The sequence below is a fragment of the Macaca mulatta genome, chromosome 17 (genome assembly GCF_049350105.2).
Source record: "Macaca mulatta isolate MMU2019108-1 chromosome 17, T2T-MMU8v2.0, whole genome shotgun sequence".
Lineage (NCBI taxonomy): Eukaryota > Metazoa > Chordata > Mammalia > Primates > Cercopithecidae > Macaca > Macaca mulatta.
The window spans coordinates 24,334,577-24,351,254 of NC_133422.1; the positions used below are offsets into that span (position 1 = coordinate 24,334,577).

Below are 16,678 nucleotides of genomic sequence, written 5' to 3' on the forward strand. Positions count from 1 at the left end.
CCACAAAGAATTGAAGTTTGGATTCAGAATATCTTAAAAAACCCACTATGGCCAGTTGTAGTGGCTCATGTCTATAATCCCAGCACTTTGGGATGCTGGGGCAGACCGATTGGTTGAGTCAAGCCATGGTTGTGCCACTGCACTCCAATCTGGATGGCAGAGCGAGACCTTGTCTCAAAAAAATAAAAATTAAAAAACTGGAAATCAGAAAAACTCAACATTTAAACTTTGTATCAAAGAAAAAATGATAATGGAAATTAGAAAAATGTAGACCTGAATGACAAAAATACAACATATCACAATGTGTGGGATGCCATATGAAGTGGTATTTAGAGGGAAAATTTACAGCCATAATGAGTTATGTAAGAAAAGACCAATGACTGAAGATAAATAAGCTAAGCCTTTTTCCAAACTGGCATTTCTTATCAAACTAAACAGACACGTACCCTGCTATTTTCCTCCTGGGTATTTTCCTAAGACAAATGAAAACACATCCACACAAAGAGTTGAACGTGTTATTCTTAATAGCCTCAAAAAAATTTACCCAAGAATGTTCATAGACGCTTTGTTCATAATAGTTAAATACTGTAAGCAGCTCAAATGTTGATCAGTAAGAGAAAGAAAACCAAACTGTGGTATAAATGAAACTACTCACCAATAAAAAGGAACACATTACAAATAAATCCAACATGCATGAATCTCAAAGTCATACTGAGTGAAAGAAGTCTTACACAAGCAAGTACATACTTCTTATTATGTTTATATGGAGCTGTACAATAAGCAAAATGCATCTATGGTGGGAAAAAAATCAGAATGCTAGTAGTTGGAATTGGGGTATGGAATTTGACTAGGAAACAGCGTATGCCTGAAGTGATAGAAAGGTTCCAGATCTGGATTGGATTTTGAGCTATAAAACTCATTGAATATACACTTAATATTTATGTATTTTATCATATGTATATTCATCTTAAAAAAAAAAAAATATATATATATATATAAAAACAAATATTGAACTCAAATGCATGCCTAGGTATTTAGGGGGACATGTAGTGATGTTTACAGTTTACTTTAAAATGCATCCAAAAAAATAGGGTTCTAATCTGAACCCTGAAAGCTGAAATTCCAGATACTTTCTATTCAAAGTATTAATATAGTCTTAAGACTAAGCCACTCTAGAAACTGTAGCTTTTGATAAATCGAGCAGTCTTTAAAATACTTTAATGAAGACAAAAACCAATCAAGTAGAAGTTTGGCATTAGTTTTCAAAAGCCGTTACAAACACATCTTATTCAAAAATGAATTGCTGTTGGCCAACCATGGTGGCTCACACATGTAATCCCAGCACTTTGGGGGAGACTGAGACGGGAGGATCTTCTGAGGCCAAGAGATGGGCAGTATAGCAAGACCCCATCTCTACCAAAATAAAAAGGTAAAAAATTAGCCAGGTGTGATGGCACACACTCGAAGTCCCAGCTACTTGGGAGGCTGGAGTTGGAGGATCACTTGAGCCTAGGAGTTTGAGGTTACAGTGAGCTATGACCACACCACTGCACTCCACTGCAGGGTCTATACAGAGCAAGACCCTGTCTCTAAAAAAAAATTTTTTTAATAAATAAAAAATGCTGTAAGTATTGTATATTGTTAGAAAATGCAAACATTTATGTTAAATGATTAAATGTGGTAAGTCAGCAAGTTAGTCATTTAGCAGATTAATCTCTTACATCAGTCGGCTTTCAGCTTTTGATTTTCAGTGAATTGACTGCTTCTAGGTGTTATTTATTATTTTATTATATTTTGGCTCTAGTTTGTTCCTGTGTGTCACAATGTGCAAATTATCCTAAATCAGACCAACAGTAGTACACCTGAAACAACTGATATAAAAGTTTATTTCTTTTATCATCATGAGTTTGAGCACTTGAATTGTTTGGATTGATTGTATAATAATAGTCCAGTGATTTAATGTATTCCTCTGTCTCTATTGATGGTTCATTTGCTAATATAAGGAATAATCAGTACCTTGAAACCTGACATCTTTATTTCTCCATTTTTGTTTGCTTTTTGTTACCTTACATACAATTTTGCTCATTGTTATAAATCATTTTCCTCAGTAGTGGCTTTAGGTAAAGTAGTTAGATCCCTACAACTCCATTCTTTCTCACATCTCCACACATCTGCTCAAACTTTGTTCTCAATTTTCTCCAGGTCTTTGTTATATATTTAGGCTTTCCCCTTCCAACTCTTGTTAGCCTGTCAACCTTCATCATTACCACCTCACTAAGGAATTATTATCTCATTAGCAAGGAAAGATGTGAAAGCAAGGAAGGAAGGAGAATTGTGGAGAAATGGAGCTAAAAGATCAAGTTTTGATAGTGTAGCTTTTTTACATTTATACATACATATAATGCTACATATATGGTTTTCCATCCTAAAATTCACCTTACTACACTCCTTTGTATTGGCATCCTATCTCCTATTAATACCAAACTACTAGAAAGAATGATCCAAAAGTGAGTTCCACATCCCATGGATCACCTCTATCAGAACTTGGGCAGTAAAAGCGAGGTTTCTGAGACCCACAGTTGGCAGTTTTGATTCACTAAATCTATGATAGGACAGGCAATCTATATTTCTTTTCAACCCGTCAGTGCTGGAGACCAGCAATCTTCAAGTGTTTTTGCTTGGTATCCCCTAAAACTCTGTGTGTGTGTGTGTGTGTGTGTGTGTGTGTGTGTGTGTGTGCGCGCGCAATCTTCAAGTGTTTTTGCTTGGTATCCCCTAAAACTCTGTGTGTGTGTGTGTGTGTGTGTGTGTGTGTGTGTGTGTTGAGACTGAGTCTCGCTCTGCTCCATTGCCCTGGCGTGTGTGTGTGTGTGTGTGTGTGTGTGTGTGTGTATGTGTGTGTTTTGAGACTGAGTCTCGCTCTGCTCCATTGCCCTGGCTGGAGTGCAGTGGCGCGATCTCGGCTTACTGCAATCTCCACCTCCTGGGTTTAAGTGATTCTCTTGCCTCAGACTCCCAACCACATACCACCATACTGGCTAATTTTTGTATTTTTAGTAGAGACAGGGTTTCACTATGTTGGCTAGGCTGATCTTGAACTCCTGACCTCAGGTCATCTGCCTGCCTTGGCCTTCCAAAGTGCTGGGATTACAGGTGTGAACCACCACACCTGGCCCTAAAACTGTGTATTTTTTAATTTGACATCTAACATTTTTCATCATAAGGGCCAGGCATGGTGGATTATGCCTGTAATCCCAGCACTTTGGGAGGCTGAGGCAGGCGGATCATGAGTTCAGGAGTTCAAGACCAGCCTGACCAACATGGTGGAACCCCCCTGTCTACTAAACATACAAAAATTAGCTGGGTATGGTGGCGGGCACCTGTAATCCCAGCTACTCAGGAGGCTAAGGCAGGAGAATCACTTGAACTCAGGAGGCAGAGGTTGCAGTGAGCCGAGATCCCACCATTGCCCTCCAGCCTGGAGACACAGCAAGACTCTGTAAAAAGTAAAATGTAAATTTAATTTATTCTTTTAATGAAAGACTTTTTTCTAGTTAGTTCCTGGTCTTTGGATGAATGTTACTTATTGCCAGAATAAGACAGATTTCATACAATGTATACTACTTGGTTGACTGGTACACTGAAACTTCAGACTTCACCATTGTACAATTCATCCATGTAATCAAAAACCACTTGTACCCCTAAAGCTATTGAAATAAAAATAGAAACAAAAAAAATTAAGACAGATTTTACCATCAATTGTATTTTTTTATACTTCTAAGAGTTAAGAAGCCAGGTTTTTATAAAGAAGTGAATGAGAATGAACCTATTTTGTTATAGCGATGTCATTCAGTTCTTTGAACAATTTGAGTTATTCTCTTAAACCTCATATTGATCTATTTACAAAAACTATTATTAATAGTCTCTTAACTGTCAAGTCATTAGGATCTCCTTTGATTTTTTTTCCACATTGATCCTATTAATAAGTTTTCTCATTCTTTCCAAGTCTGTATAATGAGAATAACAACATTTAATTTACAAATACATTGTGAGGATATAGTAAATGCTCAATAAATCTAACATTTAGCATTGATTTATTGTTTCTTATATAGCCAACACTGTACTAAATCCTTTGTATTCATTAGATCATTTAATTCCTCCCTTCTTCCTTCAAATATTTAGAAATTATCATTATGACTACTACTATTTTACAGCTGGGGAAATGAGACTTAAATTACTTGCCCATTGTTACCAGTGTTGAAAGCAGCAGGACCATCATTACAATGCAGATTTTTCTGAATTTGGAACTTAAGTTTATTTCTCCATGCTCCATGTATTGATTACCTTTTTTTTTTTTTTTTTTTTTTTTTTTTTTTTTTTTTTTTTTTTAAGACAGAGTTTTGCTCTTGTTGCCCAGGCTGGAGTGCAATGGCATGCTCTTGGCTTACCGCAACCTGCACCTCCCGGGTTCAAGCAATTCTCCTGCCTCAGCCTCCGAGTAGCTGGGTTTATAGGCATGCACCACCATACACGGCTAATTTTGTATTTTTAGTAGAGACAAGGTTTCTCCATGTTGGTCAGACTGGTCTTGAACTTCCGACCTCAGGTGATCCACCCACCTTGGCCTCCCAAAGTGCTGGGATTACAGGCGTGAGCCACCGTGCCCAACCTTGATTACCTATTTTTTCTTAGCAATATTTGATGATTTTTTTTTTAACCTCCTTCAATTTTGTTGAACATAAAGAACTGGAAAGCACTTGATTTGCTAATCAGTTTGTTTCTAAAGACTTTATCAATATTTATAAAATAATTAAGAGTACTTTGCTTAACCCAGTATATTGAGCAGAAATGGGAAAATGCAAATGGTGTCAATTTAAATACATATTTACTAATTTATCTTTTGTACATGCTACTAAAACCTTATGGCTCCAGATTGAGTTCAGTTAATTTACGAAACATGTCTGTCACATAATCTAATTGACAAAGTCATTTCTGGTTGTCAGATCAGCCAGACCAGACTTTCTGATTCACTTTTTCCATTCAAATGTGTTAGGACCATTCATGTGATACTTTGAATTCTGATCTAGGTGCCATTTTTACCTTCTGGATAAAATAAGATACTGTCACTTTCAGCATTTTTTACTAGTGCCTTGTTATTTTGCTTTTACTGAGCTTTCTTCACTCCTTTCCCCTCAAGTACATTCTTTGGCAGTAGGAAGGGCCTGGAAAAGGTATGGTTGTTAAGCAAAAATTGTCTTTTCTTCCATTATCCACTCTTCAATATATCTGAATTCAGAACATTTCAATAAAAGGTAAAAAACCCATTTCTAAAGGACCCTACGCTCTTAGGAGAAATGTGTTTCAGACACAGAAGGACACAGAGCCCTCCTGTGTTTACAGTTTCTTGATTAAAGGAAGTTTCAATCATACCGGTATTTTAGATTTTTGTCTCATAACCTGAAGACTTTTGCTTTCCTAAATAATATTCTATAGTCTCCTTTGTTAAATGAGAAAGGGCTATAATGAAAGGGATGGCATCTTCACAAGAGGTAGTCTAGACCAAATCAGTTGTAAGAAAGACTATACGAAGAAGTAGAGAACCATGGAAAAATAACCTTAAAATTACCCATGCCTTCATACTGCATGGACGCTACTCTGTGTAGCCCCCAGGGATACGTATACCCCAGTTTGAAGGCTGCTGGTCTGTACTACCAGCATCTCCTTTTCCATCTCCCTCCCTGCTCCTTCCATCCAGGACTGTTCTGTCCTTTACCTTAGTCAATACTCAAAGGTCTGTAATCAATCCCTAGTTTATTAAATCAATTGTTTTTGCTGAGACCTTGTCTTACTAGATACATCTGAAAATGTGAACACCTACCCTAGCTAAGAAGAAAAAAAAAAAAAATGAGGGAATTAAGGGAAAAAGAGAAAGAAAACTGAAAGGAACAAAAATTATCTTAGGTTATGGAACATGCCAACATATGCTGCACAGGCCTTGAATTTTGCCACATCCGTGCTCTTACTACTTTTCTTTTACCTTTGTTTTTGCTTCAGCCTGACAGTGCCTTCCCTTCCTGTTCATCCATTTAGCCTTCAAAGACCAGCACATCTATGAAGTGACAATATGATTGCTCTTTCTTTCACACCCCTGTTCTTGGTTTGTACTTGATGTTTAGTATTTAAATAACCATAATGCTTTTCATTGCATATTTTCTTTATAAATGCTGTCTTGGATTTGGGGAAAAAAAAAAACAACTATTGGGGTTTGTAAATAACCCTCCTTAATGTGCACCATTACTATCTAATTATGCCATTTCATGATCATATTCTGTCAATAATCTATACAAACTATAGTTTTTATTTCTGCTCTCCTGCTCTCTCCAGGAATCAAAAAGATCAGAATCTCTTATGGACATGCATCATAAAAAGTTAAAGAGTAAGGCGGCTGAAGACAAAAATAAGCCTCAAGAGAGAATACCATTTGACCGTGATAAGGATCTCAAGGTTAATCGGTTTGATGAAGCTCAGAAAAAGGCCCTGATAAAAAAATCTAGAGAACTAAACACCAGATTTTCACATGGCAAAGGCAATATGTTTTTATAAGTAAGTATATTTCAGTGAGGTATATTTTAATACTGATCAATGTGAACTTTTACAAATACTCTGTTGTCTTTAATATTGTGCTCAAATCTATTTCCTTTTATAATAGATTAAAAATTATATATTTTTGTAAGTAAACAGTGATTTTTGAAAAGTCAGCCTTGTGGGATGAAAAATATGGCTTACTGGAAAAATAGCCTTTCCTTCATAATAACCTAATAGGGCATTGCTATTAAAAATGTTAAAATAAAAATTCAGCGTATGAGAAATAGCAAAGGAAGGTGTGATCTGATACTTGAGTAAATATGCACACTTTATTAAAGATGAAGAAAGGCTTGCTGGTAGTTTGTATGTTAAACAAAATCCCAACTAGGAAATGTTTGTTGCTTAGAAAGGTCCCCTATAAGTTAAGGTTCAAAACTATTCCAATATTCATCCGTAGCCCAATCTGACAAGGGTTCAGAATGGTAATTAAGAAATTACATAAAGCTGGGTGCAGTGGCTCGCGCCTGTAATCCCAACACTTTGGGAGGCCAGTGTGGGAGGATCACTTGAGCCCAGTAGTTTGAGACCAGCCTGCTTAAGATGGTGAGACCCCATATCTACAAAACACTAGCCAGGTGCAGTGGAGCACACCTACAGTCCCAGCTACTCAGCAGCCTAAGGCGGGAGGATCCCTTGAGCCCAGGAATTCGAGGCAGCAGTGAGCTGTGATTATGCCATTGCACTCCAGCCTGGGCAACAAAGTGAGACCTCGTCTCTTTAGAAAAAAAAAAAAGAGGCCAGTGGCTCACACCTGTAATCCTAGCACTTTGGGAGGCTGAGGCGGGTGGATCACCTGAGGTCGGGAGTTCGAGACCAGCCTGAACAACATGGTGAAACCCCATCTCTGATAAAAATATATTAAAAAAAAAAAAAATTACCCAGGTGTGGTGGCACGCACCTGCAATCCCAGCTACTTGGGAGTCTGACGCAGAAGAATTGCTTGAACCTGGGAGACGGAGGTTACAGTGAGCCGAGATCGTGCCACTGCACTCTAGCCTGGGTGACAGGAGCAAGAGACTCCGTCTCAAAAATGAAAGAAAAAGAGAAAAAGAAAAGAAATTACATAAAAGCTGAGGTTGCTTCTTCAAATCTTTATGATTTTTAATTGTATGAAACCTATATCAATATTCAAATGTGATTTTTGAGGGAAATATAGTTAAATTTATAAATATTTTCCAACTTACTGAGTTTTCTTATTCTTACCTCAGGGGGATTTCCCTGTGCAATGAAGAAAAGTTGAAGAATACTCTTTGTCCATCTTTATTTGTTTTTGGCTTCTTAAGATTAGAGATTATTTTAATCTTAAAAAACATACAGATTTACCTTGTTCTTTGTGTCCTTTTAAGGTCATGTGGAAACATAAAACAAATGTTTCTTATATAGAACAGGATATTCTATGTGCCTTTAGCTTCTGTGGAAGTATGGGGAATTATGGGCTTTTCTTCAAATAATTATTTTAAGAGGCTTCCATTCCCCCTGATTTTTGTGGTGTCTCACAAGTACCCTCTAAGGTCTGGTCAGGACTGACTGCCAAATCTCTACCACAGCCTGGACCTCCTCGTGAAATATACCTAACCTGCCCTGGAGTCAGTGTGTCAAGTCCTTCCTGTAAATCCGTGACTTTGAAATGTGTTGTTATTTCCCTTTAAACTGCAGCCAGTGAATACAAATTTACTTGAAAATAGAGGGTATGGGTTTTGCCTGTTTTGTAATCAGTTTTCTTGTTTTAGTACTCAGGGCTTTTTATTTGTTGTTTAATTTTTTTAATTGTTTTTAAGTCAGAAAGATCTCTGGGTTATCTCATGTGCTAAGGGAAAACTATTTTGGTTTTTCCAACTTTAATAGTTCGTATTTCTAGGGGAGGCAATCAGGACAAGATATGCCATTAACTGTTGGCAGTGTGAAATCTGTAAGACTCAATCTCTATGATCTCAACCAAAGCTTTCTGAGTCCTGGAACTTTGCTTTGGGACAATCTGACTTTACTCATTTATATACTGTACTTAACAGTTTGTAGCTAATATATGGGGTCATAACCTTTTTTTTTAGCTAATTTACGGGGGTCATATCAATCGTGAATAGCCTTTTTAAAAAAATTTATAATCCCTAAATACAAAAATGGAAATGGAAAATTTATAATCATAACCCTCCTAATTGGGAGTATTATAAGTTTGTAATGCTTTAAGCACTGCCTCTTACGATGGTAAATTTATAAGATGATAAATTTTATTTAAACTATTAAACTATTGTTAAATAAATGGAAATTCTATAAGTTATATTTTCTTGCAGATTAATCCCAATTGTTCCACTAGTATTCTAGTTTTGATGAGACACAAATTTTTATTGTTGTTTATTTTTGTTTTTTTGAGAGACAGAATCTTGCTCTGTCACCCAGGCTGGAGTAGAGTGCTGTGATCTCGGCTCACTACAACCTCCACCTCCTGGGTTCAAGCAAGTCTCCTGCCTCAGTGTCCCAAGTAGCTGGGACTACAGGCATGCGCCATCACACTCAGCTAATTTTTGTATTTTTTAGTAGAGATGGAGTTTCACTGTATATTGTTCCAGGCTGGTCTCGAACTCCAGACCTCAGGTGATCCACCTGCCTCGGCCTCCCAAAGTGCTAGGATTACAGGCATGAGCCACCACGCCCAGCCGAGACACAAATTTTTAATGGAAAAAGATTCTGATTCCTAGTTCCTGTAAGCTTTATGAAAACTGAGTAAACTATTTATATGATGGTACAAATTATTCTTCCTCTAATAATAACAGTACAATATAGTTTTTCCATGGCATCAGTGTAAACCATAGCAAAAGGAGCGTTGCTATTAAAAAGATGAATTAGCTGGGCGCGGTGGCTCACACCTATAATCTCAGCACTTTGGGAGGCCGAGGTGGGTGGATCACCTGAGGTCAGGAGTTCGAGACCAGCCTGACCAACATGGTGAAATCCCATCTCTACTAAAAATATAAAAATTAGTCGGGTGTGGTGGCGGTCACCTGTAATCTCAGCTACTCGGGAGGCTAAAGCAGGAGAATCACTTGAACCTGGGAGGCAGAGGTTGTAGTGAGCCAAGATCGCACCACTGCACTCCAGCCTGGGCAACAAGAGCGAAGCTCCATCTCTAAATAAATAAATAAATAAATAAATAGATGAATTATTCTCCTAAGCAAATTGAAAAACTTTCTTACGTACTCAAAATTGAACAGAGCTACCTTTTGACCAAAAATGTCATTTTTAATGAGCAGTATTTTCTGAACACAAAATTTTGTACAAGAGTATCTCCATTGCATTAATATTATTTGTTATAATTTTTTCCCAATGAAAGGAAAAACTATTTTCTAGCTCCTCTTTGTTATGTAAATTCTTAACATATTTTTGAGAAATTTGTATTTTTTAAAGTAAAACTGTTATCTTTGGATACTTACTTTTCTTTGTTTTTCTCATTTAAAGAGAATAGGGATATTTCTGTATTATATATTTACTGTTTCATCCCTCAACTTTGGAGTGACCATGACCTTGGCATAAAGGAGAGAAACCTCTGCTTTCCGCCTAATGCTTCCAGAAGTTACTACCTTACTGGCTTTGGAGCTAATGCTCTTTTGTGCCAACCTGAGGATAATTTTGACACAATGTAAGGCCAGTTTCAGAGGTTGTTTTGCCCCACAGAGAGACTAATCCCAATACAAGAGTATTGAAGGACAAAGTAGTTATTGCACAGGATGGAAAGGTGTTCTTTATTTCATCCCTCCCCACTTCCGAAGCTGCAAAAGACCTAACTGAATCAAGTCTCCTTTCCATCTGGCAGAAGACATTTTAATAAGGACCTTTTAATTTCCTACATTTTTTGGCCAAGTATCATAGGAATGTGACCTCTTTTGAAATTTAAAAATGAAGAAGAAAAAAGAGCAACACTAAGTTCATATAATGGAGCAGATACTTTTAATGTTCGTACCATCGAAGGTGCCATTTAAGTTTATTATACTTGAAATTATATGATTTTGTCCAGCTCTCTAAATTGTCATCTCCAATAGGTTTAGATGCTTCAAATAGTAACCACATTACTGGTAAGTAAATAGTGGGGTTATTTGGTTTAGCAGGTGGGGAAGTAAGGAGGGATATAACAAAACACGACAGATGGTGGGTACACCCCTAGTAAGACCGCCTTACCAGATAAATGAAATCCTTTTTGTATTGGGCACAACATAGTAAATTAAGTCTTGCTCTAAAAAAAAAAAAAAGAAAAGGAAAAAAAAAAAAAAAAGAAAAGCCCTCATCTAAGAGTTTTTAATCTTGTTTAGATGTAGCAACCACTTGACATTTATCATTTTAACATCGAATGATTCTTTGTTTTGTTTTTTGTTTTTGCGATGGAGTCTCACTCTTGTTGCCTAGGCTGGAGTGCAATGGCGTGATCTCGGCTCACTGCAACCTCCACCTCCCGGGTTCAAGTGATTCTTCTGCCTCAGCCTCCCAAGTAGCTGGGACTACAGGCGCCCACCACCACGCCTGGCTAATTTTTGTATTTTTAGTAGAGACGGGGTTTCACCATGTTAGTTAGACTGGTCTCAAACTCCTGACCTCAGGTGATCTGCCCACCTTGGCCTCCCAAAGTGCTGGGATTACAGGTGTGAGCCACCACGCCTGGCCTGAATGATTCTTTGAATTAACAATTTATTTAGAAGTGAAGTTGAGGTTGGCCAGGTGCCGTGGCTCACGCCTGTAATTCTAGCACTTTGGGAGGCCAAGGCAGGCGGATTGCCTGAGCTCAGGAGTTCGAGACCAGCCTGGGCAACACGATGAAACCCTGTCTCTACTAAAATATAAAAAATTAGCCGGGCGTGGTGGCGGCGTGCGCCTGTAGTCCCAGCTACTCGGGAGGCTGAGGCAGAGGAATTGCTTGAACCCGGGAGGCAGAGGTTGCAGTGAGCCGAGATCGTGCCACTGCACTCCAACCTGGGCAACAGAGTGAGACTCCATCTCCAAAAAAAAAAAGAAGTGATTTGCATGGTACCAAGGCTTACATGCTTTAGAATAGATCAATGATTATTATATAAATAATTTTATCCTAAAACATTATGGCATTTTTTGTTTCTTATTGAGGGTAGATAATGTTAATATTAAACTACTAATAGGAGGCCCTTATCACTTCTCTTTTCATTTTTTCCATGCAGTGATAGGTATTATTAGAAAAAGTTATTTGTTGAGTTACAACTAAGAGGAAGAAGTAACATGATGGAAAGTGGTTGGAGATAGCACCCCATTAACATCGACAGCCAAGTCTTCTGTTTCAGAATATTGATTTATTTTGCTTTAGCTTTTGATGCCATCGTGAGATTTAAGTCTTCAGTTTCAAAAGCTCATGCTACTTAGGAGAGGTGATTTTTGCAGCTTAAAAAATTGCTTGTGACTGCAGTGTGTACACAGTTAAAAAGCTGTTCACTGCCCCTTTCAACCTTTTCATTTTGAGCTTTACTAAGAGAATGTTTTTAGGAACAGAATTCCTGAATGTAATTTTTTACGTATAAATAAAGTTTTATCTATATCTGAGAAGTTGTAGTTTTTATTTTTGTTTTGTTTTAACATTATTAGCTTTTCTAATATTATTAGCAGGCAGTATTGGTAAAGATAATATTCTGCAAAGGTTTATTCCGGCCATCCAGATCATTGTAAGCTATTGTAAACAACAACAACAACAACTTTAACTCTAGACAACTCGTTTGCCAGGTTTTCATTATCCTAAGGTAACTATACAGATATTGTCTGTTTATTTAGAAACACGAGACAGACAAACTGGAAATGCTCTTGAGAGCACTGTGGCACTGGGTTATAACCAAGATTCCATTGTTCTTCCTATCACAGGACCTGTAACAGTGGGTAGGTTTTTCTGGATTGTTTGAGTATGAGTTTCTTTGGTTTGGTTTGGTCTCTCTACCTCCCAAATTGAAAGTGACCAAAAGAGATGCTTTGCAACATAAAAACTAAGCATTGAATGATAGGAATCTGAACATGTAGGGTCAAAAAGAGAACCTTTGCTTTCTCAGATCATTTCCCGATAATAAGTATTTCTTGAGGAGCTTATATGTTTGTTCATTTATTCAATAAACATTTATTAAATGCCTCAGTGCATGCTAGGTGCTAAGGACACGATGGTGAACCAGGCAGGCATAATCTTCCTGCCTGGGAGAAGATTCTGTGCTGGTCACTTCCAGGGTATTCACAGATAAGTAAAGCAGACTCGTTGATTTGTGATTTTATATTCTAGTGGGAGAGCAGAAAAAGATCTGAGTAAAAAAGATCAAGTAATTGCACATTGTTGATAGCTGTTAGAAAACAGGGCGGTGAGAGACTAGAACAAGTAGTTGAGGATGGGCATTCTATCGAATCAGGGTGAGAAGAAGTCTCTGAAGATGTGTCATTTAAGCTGAAACCTAAAAAAATGAAAAGCTAGCAGTGTGAAAAGTGACTGATCACATATGCAAATGCCCTGAAGCTTTAGTTCTTTGGTGTTTGAAGAACTGCACCAGTGTGGTGGGTATATTGTGAGAAATGTGATGGCTCAGGGTTGGGTCTTCATAGTATCTAGTGATACTATGAAGCCTATATAGGAGCATCTAACCCAGTCCTGGGAGGTGAAAGGAAGCTTCCTAATGGAGAATACTTTTTTTTTTTTTTTGAGACAGAGTCTCGCTCTGTCGCCCAGACTGGAGTATAATGGCGCAATCTCAGCTCACTGCACCCTCCACCTTCCAGGTTCAATTGATTCTCCTGCCTCAGCCTCCTGATAGCTGGGATTACAGGTGCCCACCACCACACCTGGCTAATTTCTGTATTTTTAGTAGAGACGGGGTTTCACCATGTTGGCCAGGCTGGTCTTGAGCTTCTGACCTCAGGTGATCCACCCGCCTCGGACTCCCAAAGTGCTGGGATTACAGGCGTGAGCCACTGCCCCGGCCTCCAATGGAGAATACTTCTTAACCAAGTTATAAACATTACATTGGAATTGATCAGATGGTTCTTACACCAAAGGTCTACTTTGCTGGCCTTCCAGAATTCCCCAAATGTGTCTGAATTCACTCTTAGGCCCTTGCTCTGCAAACACCCTGTATGTAACTCCACTAATAACTGTCATTAGTTATCAGAACATTAATACATTAAACTGAACAGTGAACCTATACTTTATCATCAAAACTATAAATATTTAAGAATAGATTTTTTTTCAGAAGTTGTAAATTACTTGTTTCCTCCTGGGCCTGGTTATTGAGGGTTATTTATATTCTTTTTAAGAACTGAATAGCACCAGATGGATTCAACAGTTATTACTCAAGTCTTTAGAATTCTGGACATAGCAGGATGTTTTTACTTAGGGACTGAAAAATACAGTAGGTCAGTCTGTCTCTTAATTTGTAATCCTTAAACTATTTCTAACAGAATCACCTAGGAGTTCATTTAAATGCAGATCTCCAGGCCCACACCTATTGAATAGGAATCTTTGGGGTTAGAATCAGAGAATCTTCATTTTTAACAATTATTCCAGGCCATTCTTTATAAATTCAAGTTTAAGAATCACTGCGCTTACGTGCAGACAAGGTAGCTCATGCCTGTAATCTCAGCACTTTGGAAAGCCAAGGTGGGAGGATTGCTTGAGGCCAGGAGTTTAAGGCTACCCTGGCCAATGTGGTGAAACCCTGTCTCTAAAAAGAAATTAAATTTAAAAAAAAAGAACCACTGCACTTACATGTGTTCCTAAAAGCAATCCCCTCTCCCTTGTTACATGTTCTGTTTTCCCATTATATATTCCTAAATACATAATCACTTTACGTTGCATAGCAACAAACACCAGTACCAGCAATACTTGCCTCTTGAAGAATGGATTGTCACTTCTGTTGAGTGAATGCCTAAAAGCATTCACCCTTCAAACATCTACCAACCAGCTGCTACAGTGCTCAAGATTCTACTGCCAATGATAATTCAGTTTCATTGCACTTTACCATCCCTTCAGCACCTTTTAAAATAGATAAGTCCCTAAGAGGAATAGTCAGATTATAAGGTCCTTGTCCCTGGCTGACTTGAGGCCAGGGATGCCTGATGACTGAATGCCTCAGAAATGCAGAACATTGAAAAGGCAGGGAGCACAAAAAGGGAGCACTGGTAGGCTATAGATAATCTGCAAAGAGTGGTCTCTACCTTATGACTATTTTCCTTGGGGGAATTAACCAGTTAATGTTACTTTGAGGTCTTAGATAACTGTGCTTTGGCAGCTAAGGTATTAACTTCAGAAGCAACTGAGTTTACTTTTAGATACCAGTTTCTATACTTGCTGACAAAGAAGAGACAACAGTAGGTGAAAGAATGTTAAAAAGAAACAAAAGGCTAGGCACAGAGGCTCACATTTGTAATCCCAGCACTTCAAGAGGCCAAGGCAGGAGGATCACTTGAGGGCCAGAAGTTCAAGACCAAACTGGGCAACATGGCATGACCTTGTCTCTACAAAAAAAAAAAAAAAAAATTAAAAATTATCTGGGCATGGTGGCATGGCATACATCTGTAGTCCCAGCTACTCAGGAAACTGAGGCAGGAGGATCACTTGAGTCCAAGAGTTGAAGGCTGCGGTGAGCTATGAACGTGCCACTGCACCCCAGTCAGGGCGACAGAGACCCCGTCTCTAAAAAGGAAAAAAAAAAAAAAAGCAACAAACTTCTGCAGAACTAGGTATGAAAGACAAATAATAAAAGTTATAAGGGTGCATCATTGTTTTGAGATCTGGACAAATTTCAAGAACCTATTCAAGAATATTGAAAAGCATTTCAAAGTTCATTTTCATATCTCTGATTACTTACCACTGTCCTGCCCTTTAAAGCACTTCCATTTGTTTTCTTTATGATGGGGTAATGTTGGCCAAACAGGCTATATGATAAGGTATTTAGTCCTAGTTTTGTCTTCATATAATCAGAGCTCTGAGATGAAAATAAACTTGTTCCTTTTTTATCACTAGGTACAAAAGAACAAATGAAGTTGCTTATATATATAACATGATGATTTTTGTCTTTTTAGGTGATGGCTGAAAGCAACACATTTTGCTCACCTAAGGATAAATAATACTATAATACCTAATTCACACTACACACTTAACAAAAGCAATTTATCATCAGCCTAAGATTGCTCATATTTATAACAGATACAGATATAATTAATTTAATATTGTCCAGCAAATAAATCTAGAAACTGTGGTTATTCTTTAGTCTTCATTTTAACTGAATTTAAATTAGTGTTTTCCCCTAAAAGCCTTGTATATTGCCTAATAAAATTGTCATATTTGAAAACAGAGGTTCTTAAAGTTTAAAATGTTTGCAGTCAAATGAGTTTATCAATAAAGATTTAAAACTATCTTTTAACCTGTCAGTTTGTAAGATGTTAATCAATCCATTCTACTGTGTTGCCTCTAAGAAAATGACATGAGAAGATGGTTTCAGAGTATTTCTTTCTACCAGCAAATCATAAAGAGCTTTTTAAAATCACATTTATAGTCTTTCTAGCGAGCATATGTGAACACACAGTGGAGCTGCATCTTTATTGAGTGTTTACCAGAAATGAGCAATATCTAGGCTTAGGCGAATGGAAGGTGATAGTTGAACAAAAATGAAGCCCAATTTAGTCAGCAAAACCGATGTCTTTCCAACTTTGATGTTCATCAGAATCCCCTGGGAGCTTATTACAAGCATAGATGCCCTAACCTTACCAGAGGGTTTTTTTGTTTGTTTTTTGTTGTTGTTTTGTTTTGTTTTGTTTTTTTGGAGACAGAGTCTCACTCTGTTGCCCAGACCGGAGTGCCGTGGTGCACATCTTGGCCCACTGCAACCTCTGCCTCCCAGGCTCAAGCGATTCTCATGCCACAGCCTCGTGGGTAGCTGGGATTACAGGCATGCACCACCACACCAGGCTGTTATTTGTATTTTTAGTAAAGACAGGGGTTTCACCACGTTGGCCAGGCTGGTCTCAAACTCCTGGTCTTAAGTGATCAGCCCACCTCGGCCTC

The 16,678-nt window shown here is 37.9% G+C and overlaps 1 protein-coding gene across 5 annotated transcripts in view; it reads left to right on the plus strand.

The window, feature by feature from the left end:
* GPALPP1 (GPALPP motifs containing 1) overlaps window positions 1-16,041 on the plus strand; it is a 50,820-nt gene extending 34,779 nt beyond the window's left edge. For 2 of the 5 annotated variants that reach the window (XM_077974314.1, XM_015121011.3), the window contains 2 exons: window positions 6,385-6,603; window positions 15,697-16,041. In XM_077974314.1, the coding sequence (XP_077830440.1) occupies window positions 6,385-6,603 (219 nt within the window). In that variant the 3' untranslated portion in view covers window positions 15,697-16,041. Of the gene's footprint in view, window positions 1-6,384; window positions 7,211-7,853; window positions 8,921-15,696 lie in introns of those variants that run through there. The other 3 variants (XM_077974313.1, XM_001094145.5, XM_077974315.1) reach the window with 2 other exon arrangements.
* Window positions 16,042-16,678: the final 637 nt, after the last annotated feature.